A 13,636-nucleotide genomic window follows, 5' to 3' on the forward strand; every position below is an offset into this window, starting at 1 on the left:
TAATAAACTAAACTAAGAAAATCTGTTTAATATCTATTTATCCACTAGACTAATATAAGTTGATTATTTTCTTTCATTTTTTTTTATTTTGGTCGATTGAATAACTTCCAATTGTAAGGTTACACACTGACACACACCGGCTCGAACCTAAGACCTCCCCCTAGGAAAGGGGAATTTGTGCTACTTGAGCAAAGTCTCATTAGCATTTTCTTTCATTATTTCTGTCTTGGTTTTCTTTCCCCCTTTAATGTTTTTTTTTTGCATTGGGTCTGTATTAATTCTTTTTTTCTGGACTTTTGGATCTGATTTGGACCAGCAACATTTTGTTGACAAGTTTCTTTTTGGACTTTTTGTTAAAAAAAAAAAGAGATTAAATTATTAAAATGCTGATCTTATTTTTGTTGTGTTGACTATGTTCTATACTATATGCATCTTCATTGGATAACTTTCTAAGAGAAGTGGGTCAGCTTTTGGCTAATGATGCAAGAGGGGTCTTGGTACCCCGTAGTGTAACTGTTTAGTGTTTTTTTTCCGTTAGGCCTTAGGCCTCGTTTGTAGACCAAAAAAAAAAAAATTACTAGACAAGTACACTGCATTAAGATTATTTTCTGCAGTTTAAAGTTTAAACTTTAAAGATCTTACTTTGTGGTCCCGTAATATCTGAGTATAATTAAATGGCAACTATTCAAAATGAAAATGATAAAAATATTTTTTTATAAAGATGTTTTATTTAAAAGTGTGATTTATTTATTTAGTCACATTTTAAACAAAAACAACATTTTTATATCATATCAAAATCTAACTATATAATCCATCATCCAAAGATAAAAAAAAATTTTCATAGAAAGACAATTATAAAGTCTTCATTGTATTGTCTACCTAATTAAATTTACTGTAGTATATACTATTATATATCCATGCTATGTATGGCAATGTCAAATAATGATGTGAACAAGTGACATTAGCACTCAATCAATGGAAGCTAACTAACTAACTAATGGGTAGAAATTTCAGACAGTGAAATAAATGTAATATCTTATTACAAAGCATAAATATCTGGTACAATATTGCAACGAATTGTATTCTTTTGACATGCTTAAAAACTAAAAAGGATTAAATCCAACTATTACTGACTCTATTTTAGCCTTGATCATGTAAATACCAAATTGAAGTTGCATTCCCATGAAGTATTGTTTTCTTCAAGTTTTGGCCATGCATAATCATTAATCTTTGCTTCATTAGAGACTTAATCCAGACAAGAAGCGAACTAAGACATGAATCAAATCTTACATTGGTTGCTAGGCTCTTTGAAAGTAAAGAATGCAGCAACAATGCACATAACTATATTTAATAAATCAACTCAGGGGAGGCAGCAACATTAACATTTTTTGTCACATGGAATTAGAAGTTGGGCATGGAGGAACTGGCACATCAGTAACCCCTTCAAGCATGAGCACAACACTCTTCATTGAAGGCCGGAGAACAGGTTCATGTTGGATACACCACAGTGCCACCTTCACCATATTTTCCACAACATTCTTATCCACTTCTTCCCAATGAACTAGCTTATGCACCTCTCCAGCAACAAAGCACTTATAGGCCCAACCAGACAGATGAATCTCATTTGGCTCTTAACACATTAACATCTAGGTTTCTTCTGCAACACACTGTCTCAAGAAGCACTATCCCATAGCTGTAGATATCAGCCTTCACTGTTATTGGTGTGTTCCTGTTCCATTCAGGGGCCAAGTACCCTCTTGTCCGTCTAACCCCTGTGAAGGTTCTTGTTTGGTCAGGCATGAGAAGCTTTGCTAGCCCGAAATCAGATATTTTGGCAGTCCAGAACTCATCCATCAAGATATTTTGAGCCTTTATGTCGCAATGGATGATGGGTGCCTCACATTCTTCATGCAGGTAGAGGATCCCTCTTGCAATATCCAGAGCTATTCTGACTCTTTCATCCCAATCTGGAAGCCTTTCATCGCCAAAGAGAAGCTTGCCAAGGGAACCATTGCTCATGTATTCATAGACCAGAAGCCTTTTGGGACCCTCGGGCACAGAAGCCAAGCAAGCGAACAAGGTTCCTGTGGTGTGTTTTTCCAATGGCTCTCACCTCTGCTTGGAACTCTCTTTCTCCATCTTCAACCAACTTCTCAAGTCTCTTCACCGCAATGAATCTCCTACTTCTTCCCGCCTTGTATAAAACCCCTTTGTAAACTGCTCCAAAAGATCCCTTTCCCAATTCTTGCTTGAAACCATTGGTTGCTCTCTTGAGCTCACTGTATGAAAATCTCCTCAAAGCCACTTCCTCATTCAGGCCCAAGTCCCCAATCTCCAAGAGCCTCCTGTACTTGAGAACTCGAATCTTCGACATCAAATGGCAAGATATCCCAATAGTGGAGCAGAAAATCAGAGTGAAAATGGAGGTAACAAAAATAATATGCAGAATTGCTTTGTTACTAGTATTCTTGATGATCTTATGAGAAAGTGGAGTCTCAGGCACAGGCTCACTACTAACATGATTCAAGTTCAAGTTTCCTACCCTGAAGAATTTCAAGGAGGGTACTTCTTCGTTCAACTGTACCCTTCTTGCATATCTGAGAGGGGTTTGCTGCTTCATACAAATCTTGCTACTCTGATCATAAGAAGCAGCCCAACCATTGCAATCTTTAAAACAAGAAGAAGAGCAATGTTCCTCATCTGCCATCTGTGCCTGAAAATAAGACCGGTCACCATGCCAGGCCAATTTATCCAAAGAAACCATCCTGTAAACCAATTTATCCTAAGAAGTTTCTTTTGCAGCCAAGAGTGTTCTGGTTCGGATCAAGGTAATCAAATCCCGGAAGACAATAGCAAAATGGATTCTCATCAGCCAGTGCACAGTAACTGTTGAAGCCGCAGAAGCCCTTCACAGAACAAGCATTATCAGGCCAAGTTTTTACTATGTTGATGACTTTGTTAGCCATGTCATGAGCATAGAGTCGAAAAATTTCATCAAAATCCAGAGTTGCACGATAAATAATTGTGTTCTTGTTCTTGTTCTCATTCTCAGCAGCAACAAAAAGATTCCGAATGGGCATCAAATTAGTGTCGTTCCTAATAAGTAGAGAGCCTGTTGTATGGTTGAGGTAAAGATGATAGGTGAAGGTGCAAGAAGCACTGGTGCTGGTGCCGGTGACAAAGTAAGCATCAGAAGGGTAAGGAAGGCTTTTGAGAGGGTAAGAGACAAGGTTGTTATGTCTCTGCATGATGAGATAGAAAAGCCCCATTGATCAACCTTTGTCCTCCTAAAATGGTGTCAGTTGGGTGATCAAAGCTCTGCCACACGACACCATTGAAAGCATTATAGATCACAAAGTTACCGTCATCCAGTATGGAAGCTGAAGCTGCTTCTTCTCCAAGGTTTGAAAATGAAAAGTTAGTGATATTGAGTGCTTCTTCTTCTTCTTCTTGTCGAAGAAGCAAGCCCTGTGTGGTTAGCTGCAAGGTGGACGTAGAGGGAAGTGGCGAACCCTCGCGGTTAGCGGTCCAGACCGTGTTGTCGGTGCCGAGAAGCCATATTCCAAGAGCGTAGCCATCACGGTGAGGATAAAAACCAAATGCAAAATTGCCAGGACTTAATAACCATGAACATGGATTGTTGCTGTTACTATTATTACCTTTGGGAGAGAGTGATTTGCCCAACCCAATGATATTCTCAACAGCTCTGGCTTCATTTGCTTATATTAGTATTAGCAGCAAGAACAGAACAAGAATGATGGAAATGGTAGCCATGAGCAGCTTCAGAATTAGCATGAGCATGAACATGTTTACTACTAAATTAAATTCCACCAATTAAGGAGTGGGTCCCACTCCAACATGTCGTAATGGCTATTGAGTCGAATATAAGGGATAATAAACATCTTCTCGATGAACCTTCATTATAACACTAATAATTATATCTCTAATACTCCATAAACCTCCATTATACACATTGTATAAATATTTCATTGGCTCCTCATACTTTCCTCCTCATACTTTCCTTTTACAACGTTGAAGTTGGAGGTGGCCATCATGGCCTATATGGCACCTTTTTGAATCTATGAAGCTTCGCCACTGGCAAGTCAACTACTCAAATCAACGCATCGAAAAGGAAAAGAATAGCCATGCACGTTGCATGACTTACCATTATAAGCAAGTCTTTTGGGGATACATACATGTATGCCTACGTTGAAGGAATTGTCTAAGTAGCTGGTGAAAGTATTTTCTAGTTCTTTAAGGTCTATGAATAAATATTCTAAATTTGTGGTTATTATTTGTGCCGTATAAACATTATAATTATAGAGAATGTTAGGTAAATAATGACTATTTTTAACAAGAAAAAATATGAGGAGATAATAAAATATTTATAAAATATCTGTTATATATTTTATTATATATTATTAATTTTTTAACAAAAATACATGATACTTTTTATTGTAATTAAAAAAAATTAAAATTAAAATTAAAAAGTTTTTTTCCTTCTTTTTTCTTTTTTTATCATCTATTTTATTTTACTTTTTAATTTTAATATTAAAAAAATATTTTATAATATTATTAAACTATGATGTGTATAACTAGGATATAAAGGATATAAATTTAACTAACAGATTTATTATGTAAAATACAAATCTACTTCTCATATATTTGTGTACTTGAATTTTTTAAATTTTTATAATACACAAATTTGACATTCAGATTTATGTATCGAATTTTTAATGCATAAATCTAATTATTAAATTTGTGTATCGCATCTAAATCAATTCTTTAGATTTTTTTTTTCTTCTTAACAAATTTGACCCTCCAATTTGTTTAATAACAATTTATAAAAAATTAACTCCATATTCAAAAAAGTACCAACTTTTTTAATAACTGTGCATTACACACCAATTTATTCTATATAAAAAAAATTAGCCACTATTTTTTTATATATTATTATTAATTATTAGTTTAACAATCAAAATATATCACATATCATTTGCTAGTTGTAATTAAAATTAAAATTTAAAATCAATATTTATATTTATATTTATATTTATATTATATTATTAGTTTGACAACAAAATATAGATTTTTTTATTTTGAATTATTTAATTATTTTATTTATTAAAATGAGCAAAATGTACTTTTTAAACTACCATTATACATCTCAAATATAAAAGGTAAAAGATAAATAAGTACAGAAGTCGAATATTATGTATTTGAGATGAAACACCTTAAAAAAAATTCCAAATGCACTTATATGTATATATTTAGAGTGCACAACATTCGAGATAAAGCCAAAAAATTAAAAAATATATATAAATATAATAATATGATTATTAAATAAAAATAAGTAATAATGAATAATAAATTATTAATTAATTTTATTTCGAAACAAAATACTAATTGTAAAAAAAAACTAATATATTAACAAAATAGATAAATATATAACAATAAAAGAATAATTATGTTATAATTAAATTAATAAGTATTTATTAAAAAATTAAATATATGTCTTCGAATTAGGACTTAGAATTACAGTTTTTGGTTTGAATCTTTAGGATTATTTTTGTTAGACCTATAATCTAATAATATTATTATTATTATCATAATATTGGCAATTAACATAATAATAATAATAATAATAATAATAATAATAATAATAATAGAAAAAAAAACAGTATAAAAACAAAAAGTTACAAGAAGAATAATATTAGTATGACTATAAAATTAGCTTATATCTACATTTGTCCCAATTATTACAATAATACAAATCTATTTACTTTTTTTTTTCAACCTTTGCAAACTTATCTAGACCTTTATTATATAATAAAAACGTTATTTATATATTAAAATTAATCACTAAAATTAGTATTATATATTTATATATATATTATTTAATTTATATTTAATATATATTTTATATTTTAATATATATTTTATATTAATAATTAATTTTAATAGTTAACTTTAAAATATACTTTAGCATAATTGATCTTATAATTCTTAAAAAAATAAGTATAGAGAATCAAATTTTAATCTGTTAATATTAATCAATTTTTTATTATAAAACTATTTCTTTTAACTTTGTTTTAGTAGAGGATTTGGTTTAAAGTTAAAAATTTATAAATTAAGAATTTAAAGTTAAAATTCAAAATGCAAAAATAATTTTAAAAAGATTATTGTTATTTATTTATTTATTTTTATTATATAAAAGTTGATATCTAAATTCTTTTATATTATGTTTAAACTATATTTTTCTTTTTGACGATGCCATATGTATATATGTCAGTAATTTTATTTATTTGGTAAAACTTAGAAACCAACAAATCATCTTTTAATAAATGTTTTTAAGAAAATTTAAAAAACATCTTATCTATTATATATTATTATTCAACTAAAACATAAAGTACCAATTAAATACAATAAATATACATTAAAAGTATTATAATAATAATTATAAAAATTTCAGTTACAAATATTGAAATTTTATAATTTATATGTGTTAATACTCTTACTATTATATTATTTGGTTTACTTATACTTACTACATGAGATTCTACTATTTTTTATTTCTTAATCTCTCGTATCAATTAGCGAAAACTCTTTCAAGTAAATTTAATTAAATTTGTCACATTTTTTTACTAAATACATTTTAATATATCATGATTATAAAGTTAATTCATAATTTTATATTTATATTTTTGGTATTTTTCATTCTCATTCATTTTTTTAAATTCAAGTAAATTCAAATTTGGCACATTTTCTTACTAAGTATATTCAAATATATTTTGATTATAAAACTAAATTTGTATTTTTGGTGTTTCTTATTCTCATTCATTGTTTTTAATTTTTCTTTAATTATTTACAATCCAAAAAATACCATATGAGAAGAGACAAAGTATGACAATTAAAGCAAATATAAAAATAAAAACAACAAATAAAAATGTAATTGTCTACAACTCTAATATAAAAAATTTATATTTCTTTAAAGATAAATGAATTCAAATTTTTAAAATAATAAACTATATTTTAATTTATATTATATTTTAATCAAATAATTATATAAAATTATATGTAAATTATCAAATAAATATTTTGCAAACTATTTTTAATATCAAATAATTCAAATTTAATATTAATTTACATATTATCTAATCAATCTCTAAATAGAGGAATGTTAGGGGGCAGCAATTTTGGTGTTTTATAACCGTCAATTGGTCATCAATAGTATTTTTAATGGTGTGAGATTATATCTAATGGTGAAAGATCATTCACTTTTATTTTGATAATTAAGTACTGGCCAGAAAACACAAAAGTTACTGGTCCCCTAGACTTTTTTACTACAAGAAAAGAGAGCTATTTTAACATGAGTTTTTTTAACGGCCATATTTAAGTGTAAAAATTAATATATATTTTTGACAAATATCACAAATGTTAAATTTTTTATGTTTTTTTATGAATAATTTGATTGTAGAAAATTACTCCTCAATTTTGACACTTATTTATTTTCAACTTACTCTATTATTCTTTTTCTTCGTTGAGCTCCGTCAATTTTGGCATCACACTACTCTCAATTTAGGATCATATTACTCATTCTTTATCTTCAAAATTTCAGTTTATTCTTCAGTTTCAAGATCTCATCTCATTCTTTGTTAAAAATTTTTGTTGAGAATTAAACTGCATGTTCACTACAAGAAAAGAGAGCTATTTTAACATGATTTTTTTTAACGGCCATAGTTAAGTGTAAAAATTAATATATATTTTTGACAAATATCACAATGTCAAATTTTCTATATTTTTTTGATGAATAATTTGATTGTAGAAAATTACTCCTCAATTTTGACACTTATTTATTTTTAACTTACTCCATTATTCTTTTTTTTTGTTGAGCTCCGTCAATTTTGGCATCACACTACTCTCAATTTAGGATCATATTACTCATTCTTTATCTTCAAAATCTCAGTTTATTCTTCAGTTTCAAGATCTCATCACATTCTTTGTTAAAAATTTTTGTTGAGAATTTTTTATGGTCAATAAGTGTCAAAATAAATAGTATTTTTGACGATTAATAAGTATCACAAAAAATATATTCTCAAATTTTTCTAACAAATTATTTTTGACGGCCAATATTTATCAAAATAAGATTTAAACTTTTTTTACAATTACTTATATGTCAAAAATACTATTTTTGACAAAATTTTTATTAACATGTTTTAACCGTTAAAATGGTGTCAAATTTTGTTTTTTTGACGAATTTTAATTTTTTTTGACACATAATAATCCTAAAAAATAGTCTATATTATTGTAATGTTCCCTCTAGATAATATAACACTTATTAAAATATACTATATAACATAATTAAATTACAACTCCACACATCACGCGAGTCTTATTCTAATATTTTATAAAAATTAATACAAAGTAACTTTCTACATTCAAGTGATAATACATAGATTATTTATATATAATTTTTCCATGTAAACATATTATAGTAGATGTCACTTTATTATGAAACCAAACATGTATTTTTTCCTTTCGATCTTAATTTTATTTCTTACATCGGTATTCACAATAATTAGTAATATGAACTATATTACTAAAATTTCTTCCTAACAATATTAATGTATGTCCTCTTAATATTATGTTATTATTGGATTTTTAGGATATTATTAAAATTTATTATATTATTATTAATTATTTAAAATTTAATGTTAAAATTTGTTATGTATATTTTTTTTTAATTTATAAAACTATAAATCTAATCCAATCCAAACCGCTTAAAGTTGGATTAGATTGGATCAGATTCTCTTAAAAAAATTATCTAACCAAAAACCGCAGCGCATACAAAATGAGTATTCGAATTGAATAATTTTTTTACTTAAAACCAATCCAAACTAGATTGTGAACAACCCTGCTAGTCAAGTGAAGCCAACTTTCAAAAAATATTGTTTTTTAAAATTTCAAAAAACCTAGATTTCGCAATAAAAAAAAAACGCACGCTCTCCCATTCCAGCCCTCACATTGCGACCTTCCTCTCCAACTCCCTACGCCACAACCGCACCGTTGCTCCGTGTCGTCGATCACCGTCACCCAACGCCTGTCTGTCACCGACAGCTGCAAGTCCTCCACCGCAAACAACGCCGGAAAGCCCGCCGCAGTGACGCCAGAGAGGAAGGCCGCGGCGGTTCATGTCACTACGCCGCGCCACACACTTTCGAATGAGAATTGCAATTTGTCCACCACCAACCACGCCGCTCTCCTACAGTGAACAACACAATACAACGTCTTTCATCGCTTCTAATTTCAATTGATTTTGAGTGTCTGTCTTTTTATTGTTGTAAGTTTTGAATGATTTTTGTTATTAATTTTGGATGTTTTTTTTTTTAAATTTTGGATGTGCCTTTTTTCACATGTTTTGAATTTTTTTGTATGACATGTATGTTTTTTCCTCTTAATTTTTTGGATTTTTTTTTCAATAATTTTAAATAACTCGTTATGTTTCTTCCTGCTAGTTTTTCGGGTGTTTTTTCTAATAATTTTAAATGTCTTATTTTATCAGTTTTAGATTTTTTAAAATAATTTTGGATATATATATTTTTTTATGTTTTGAATGTTTTTTTTTATTAAGTTTCTGATATATTTTTTTTGTTAGATTTTGAATTTTTTTTCACAATAACTTTAAATGTTTGTGTTCATTTAATTTTAAATATTTTTTTAAAATTTTGAATATTATTTTCAGTTGATTTTGAATATTTTTTAAAATAATTTGAATTTATGTTCTCACCAAAAAAAATAAAAATAAAGGGACTCAACTGACGGTGGGTTTATGTTTTATTTTTTTTTTTATTGGACTTCTTTTACGATCTATGTACTAATTGGCTAAACTCTAATTAGTTACTTAACAAAGTTAAAATAAAAAATACTCCTTAAACAAATACTTATATATATATATATATATATATATATATATATATATATAGTATAGATCGATCAAATTAGTTTTCATTACATTATTATCATTTTATTATTCTATATTTATTATATTATTTTAAGATCTATATAGACTCTTTTATAATTAACTATAAAATTCAAAATTCTTTTATTATAATTTTAAAATAATTGTACAAAAAAATTTTACATTTGTACGGTCTAAATCTAGTTATTACAAGACATAACCATGTGGTTTAATATTGCTACGAATTGTACTCTTGTGACATACTTAAAAAAAATCCAGCTATTACTGACTCTTTATTAGCCTTGACCAAGTAAAATACTAATTAGGCTGAAGTTGCCTTTCTTTTGAGTTGAGATATGGTCTATTCTAGTTTTAGTCATGCATACTGTTTAGTTTTTGCCGCATTAGCGTCTAAATTTATTCAAAGAAGAAGCAAACTAAGACATAAATCAATGGTTCTTACAGCTCCAGCCTGCTGCCTTATTTCACCTGTACTCATTGCTCAGGCACGAGTTTTACAATAAGAACTTGAAAGTAAATTAATACAGAAATAATGCACAAAAATATATATATTAAATCAACTCAGGGAAGGCAGCAATAATAACAATTTTTTGTCAAATGGAGCTAGAAGTTGGGCAAGGAGGAACTGGCACGTCAGTAACCCCTTCAAGCATGAGCACCACACTCTTCATTGAAGGGCGGAGAACAGGTTCATCTTGGATACACCACAGTGCCACCTTCACCATATTTTCCACAACATTCTTATCCACTTCTTCCCGATGAACTAGCTTATGCACCTCTCCAGCAACAAAGCACTTATAGGCCCAACCAGACAGAAGAATCTCATTTGGCTCTGACACATTAACATCAAGGTTTCTCCTGCAACACACTGTCTCCAGAAGCACTATCCCATAGCTATAGATATCAGCCTTCACTGTTATTGGTGTGTTCTTGTTCCATTCAGGGGCCAAGTACCCTCTTGTCCCTCTAACTCCTGTGAAGGTTCTTGTTTGATCCGGCATCAGAAGCTTAGCTAGTCCGAAATCGGATATTTTGGCAGTCCAAAATTCATCCATCAAGATATTTTGAGGCTTTATGTCGCAGTGAATGATGGGTGCCTCACACTGTTCATGCAGATAGAGGATCCCTCTTGCAATATCCAGAGCTATTCTGACTCTTTCATCCCATTCTAGAAGCCTTTCGTCGCCAAAGAGAAGCTTGCCAAGGGAACCATTGCTCATGTATTCATAGACCAGAAGCCTTTTGGGACCCTCGGCACAGAAGCCAAGCAAGCGAACAAGGTTCCTGTGGTGTGTTTTTCCAATGGCTCTCACCTCTGCTTGGAACTCTCTTTCTCCATCTTCAACCAACTTTTCAAGTCTCTTCACCGCAATGAATCTCCTACTTCTTCCCGCCTTGTATAAAACCCCTTTGTAAACTGCTCCAAAAGAGCCCTTTCCCAACTCTTGCTTGAAACCGTTGGTTGCTCTCTTGAGCTCAGTGTATGAAAATCTCCTCAAAGCCACTTCCTCATTCAGCCCCAAGTCCCCAATCTCCAAGAGCCTCTTGTACTTGAGAACTCGAATCTTTGACATCAAATGACAAGATATCCCAATAGTGGAGCAGAAAATCAGAGTGAAAATGGAGGTAACAAGAATAATACGTAGAATTGCTTTGTTACTAGTAGTCTTGATGAATTGATTTGTTCCACGAGTCTCAGGCACAGGCTCACTGCTAACATTATTCAAGTTCAAGTTTCTTACCTTGAAGAATTTCAAGGAGGGTACTTCTTCGTTTCCCTGTATCCTTTTTGCATATCTGAGAGGGGGTTGCTGCTTTGTACAAATCATGCTATTCTGATCATAAGAAGCAGCCCAACAATTGCAATCTTTCAAACAAGAAGAAGAGCAATCTTCCTCCTCTGACATTTGTGCCTGAAAATAAGAGCGGTCACCACGTGCCCAGGCCAATTTCTCCAAAGGGACCATTCTGTAAAACGCGTCCTCACTACACTTGTCTTCTGAGAAGTTCCTTCTACATCCAAGAGTGTTTTGGTTCGGATCTAGATAATCAAATCCCGGAAGACAATAGCAAAATGGATTCTCATCGGCCAGTGCACAGTAGCTGTTGAAGCCGCAGTAGCCCTTCACTGAACAAACAGTATCAGGCCAAGTGCTTACTATGCTGCTGTCTTTGGTAATCATGTCATGAGCATAGAGTCGGAAAACTCCATCAAAATCCAGAGTTGCACGATAAATAATTGTGGTGTTGTTCTTGTTCTTGTTCTTGTTCTTGTTCTGGGCAGCCGAATAATAAGAATTATCAAAAAGAAGGTTATGCTTGGTCATCAAATCAGTGTCATTCCTGATAAGTAGATAGCCTGTTGTTTGGTTGAGGTAGAGATGATAGGTGGTGATAGGAGCGTTGCTGTAGGTGCCGGTGGCATAGTAAGCATCAGAAGGGAAAGAGAGGCTTTTGATAGGGTAAGAGACAAGGTTGTTATCTTTCTGCATGACGAGATAGAAAAGCCCAATTGATGAATGGTCTGTTTTGGAGACACCAGAGACCAATTTGTTTCCATTGATCAACCTTTGCCCTCCTAAAATGGTGTCACTTGGGTGATCAAAGCTTTGCCATACAACACCACGGGAAGCATTATAGATCACAAAGTTGCCGGAATCCAGCATGGAAGCTGAAGCTGCTTCTTTTCCAAGGTTTGAAAATGAAAAGCTAGTGATGTTGAGTGCCGCTACTGCTTCTTCTTCGGTTCCTTGTCGAAGAAGCAAACCCCGTGGGGTTAGCTGCAAGGTGGAGGAAGAGGGAAGTGGCAAACCGTCGCGGTTAGCGGTCCAGACCACGGTGTTGTCGGGGCCCAGAATCCATATTCCAAGAGCGTAGCCATCACGGTGAGGATAAAAGCCAAATGCAAAATTGCCGGAACTTGAAAGCCATGAAGATGGATTGCTGTTATTATTATTACCATTGGGAGAGAGCGATTTGCCCAATCCAATGATGTTCTCAACAGGTGTGGCTTCATTTGCTATTATTAGTATTAGAGGCAAGAAGAGAACAAGAATGATGGAAATGGTAGCCATGAAAAGCATGAGCATGAGCATGAGCATGACAATATTTACTCTTAATTAATAACTTAGGTTCCACCAGTAAAGGAGAGGGTCCCACTCCAACATTCCGTATTGACTGGTGGCAATGGCACGCGGTACCCTTTTGAATCTATGAAGCTTCGCCATTGGCATGTCAACTACTCAAATCAGCGTATTATATTGGAAAAGAAAAGCCATACATGCAGGTTGAGCGACTTACCATTATAACCAAGTCTTCTTGGGGGATACATATAAAAGTATACATGCATGTTCACATGCCTACGTTGAAACTAAACGATTTCTTTAGTAGCAGTGTGCATTCATATTATGATAGGAAAAGTCTAGGCCAACAACTTTATCAAATTCTAGCTAGCATGTAATCAGCAAAGAAAAGTGAGTTATTTGATGAAATCCCACACTAATCTCACACCATTAAAAGCCTCATTAATGGTTATTTGATGGCTATAAATCCTAAAAGTTACTACCCCTAGCATTTCTCGTGAAGATAACTCTCAAAATATTTTTTAAGATTTATTTTTTGTCCTTACTTCCAAACTTACTTATTGCTTTGGTGTCT

At 31.4% G+C, this 13,636-nt stretch overlaps 1 protein-coding gene and 1 pseudogene across 1 annotated transcript; both read right to left on the reverse strand.

Moving 5' to 3' along the window:
- Positions 1–1,391: 1,391 nt before the first annotated feature.
- Positions 1,392–3,269, reverse strand: LOC130934619 (G-type lectin S-receptor-like serine/threonine-protein kinase LECRK3; annotated as a pseudogene).
- A 6,938-nt stretch (positions 3,270–10,207) lies between these two features.
- Positions 10,208–13,267, reverse strand: LOC130963061 (G-type lectin S-receptor-like serine/threonine-protein kinase LECRK3). The gene has a single exon (XM_057889214.1). The coding sequence runs from the start codon at positions 13,078–13,080 to the stop codon at positions 10,573–10,575; it is 2,508 nt and encodes an 835-aa protein (XP_057745197.1). The 5' UTR covers positions 13,081–13,267; the 3' UTR covers positions 10,208–10,572.
- Positions 13,268–13,636: the final 369 nt, after the last annotated feature.

This window comes from Arachis stenosperma, chromosome 1 (assembly GCF_014773155.1).
Source record: "Arachis stenosperma cultivar V10309 chromosome 1, arast.V10309.gnm1.PFL2, whole genome shotgun sequence".
Classification (NCBI taxonomy): Eukaryota; Viridiplantae; Streptophyta; class Magnoliopsida; order Fabales; family Fabaceae; genus Arachis; species Arachis stenosperma.

Bases quoted from the DNA above. Each gene is read 5' to 3' on its own strand.
- LOC130963061 (XM_057889214.1), bottom strand. From the start codon at position 13,080: ATGCTCATGCTCATGCTCATGCTTTTCATGGCTACCATTTCCATCATT.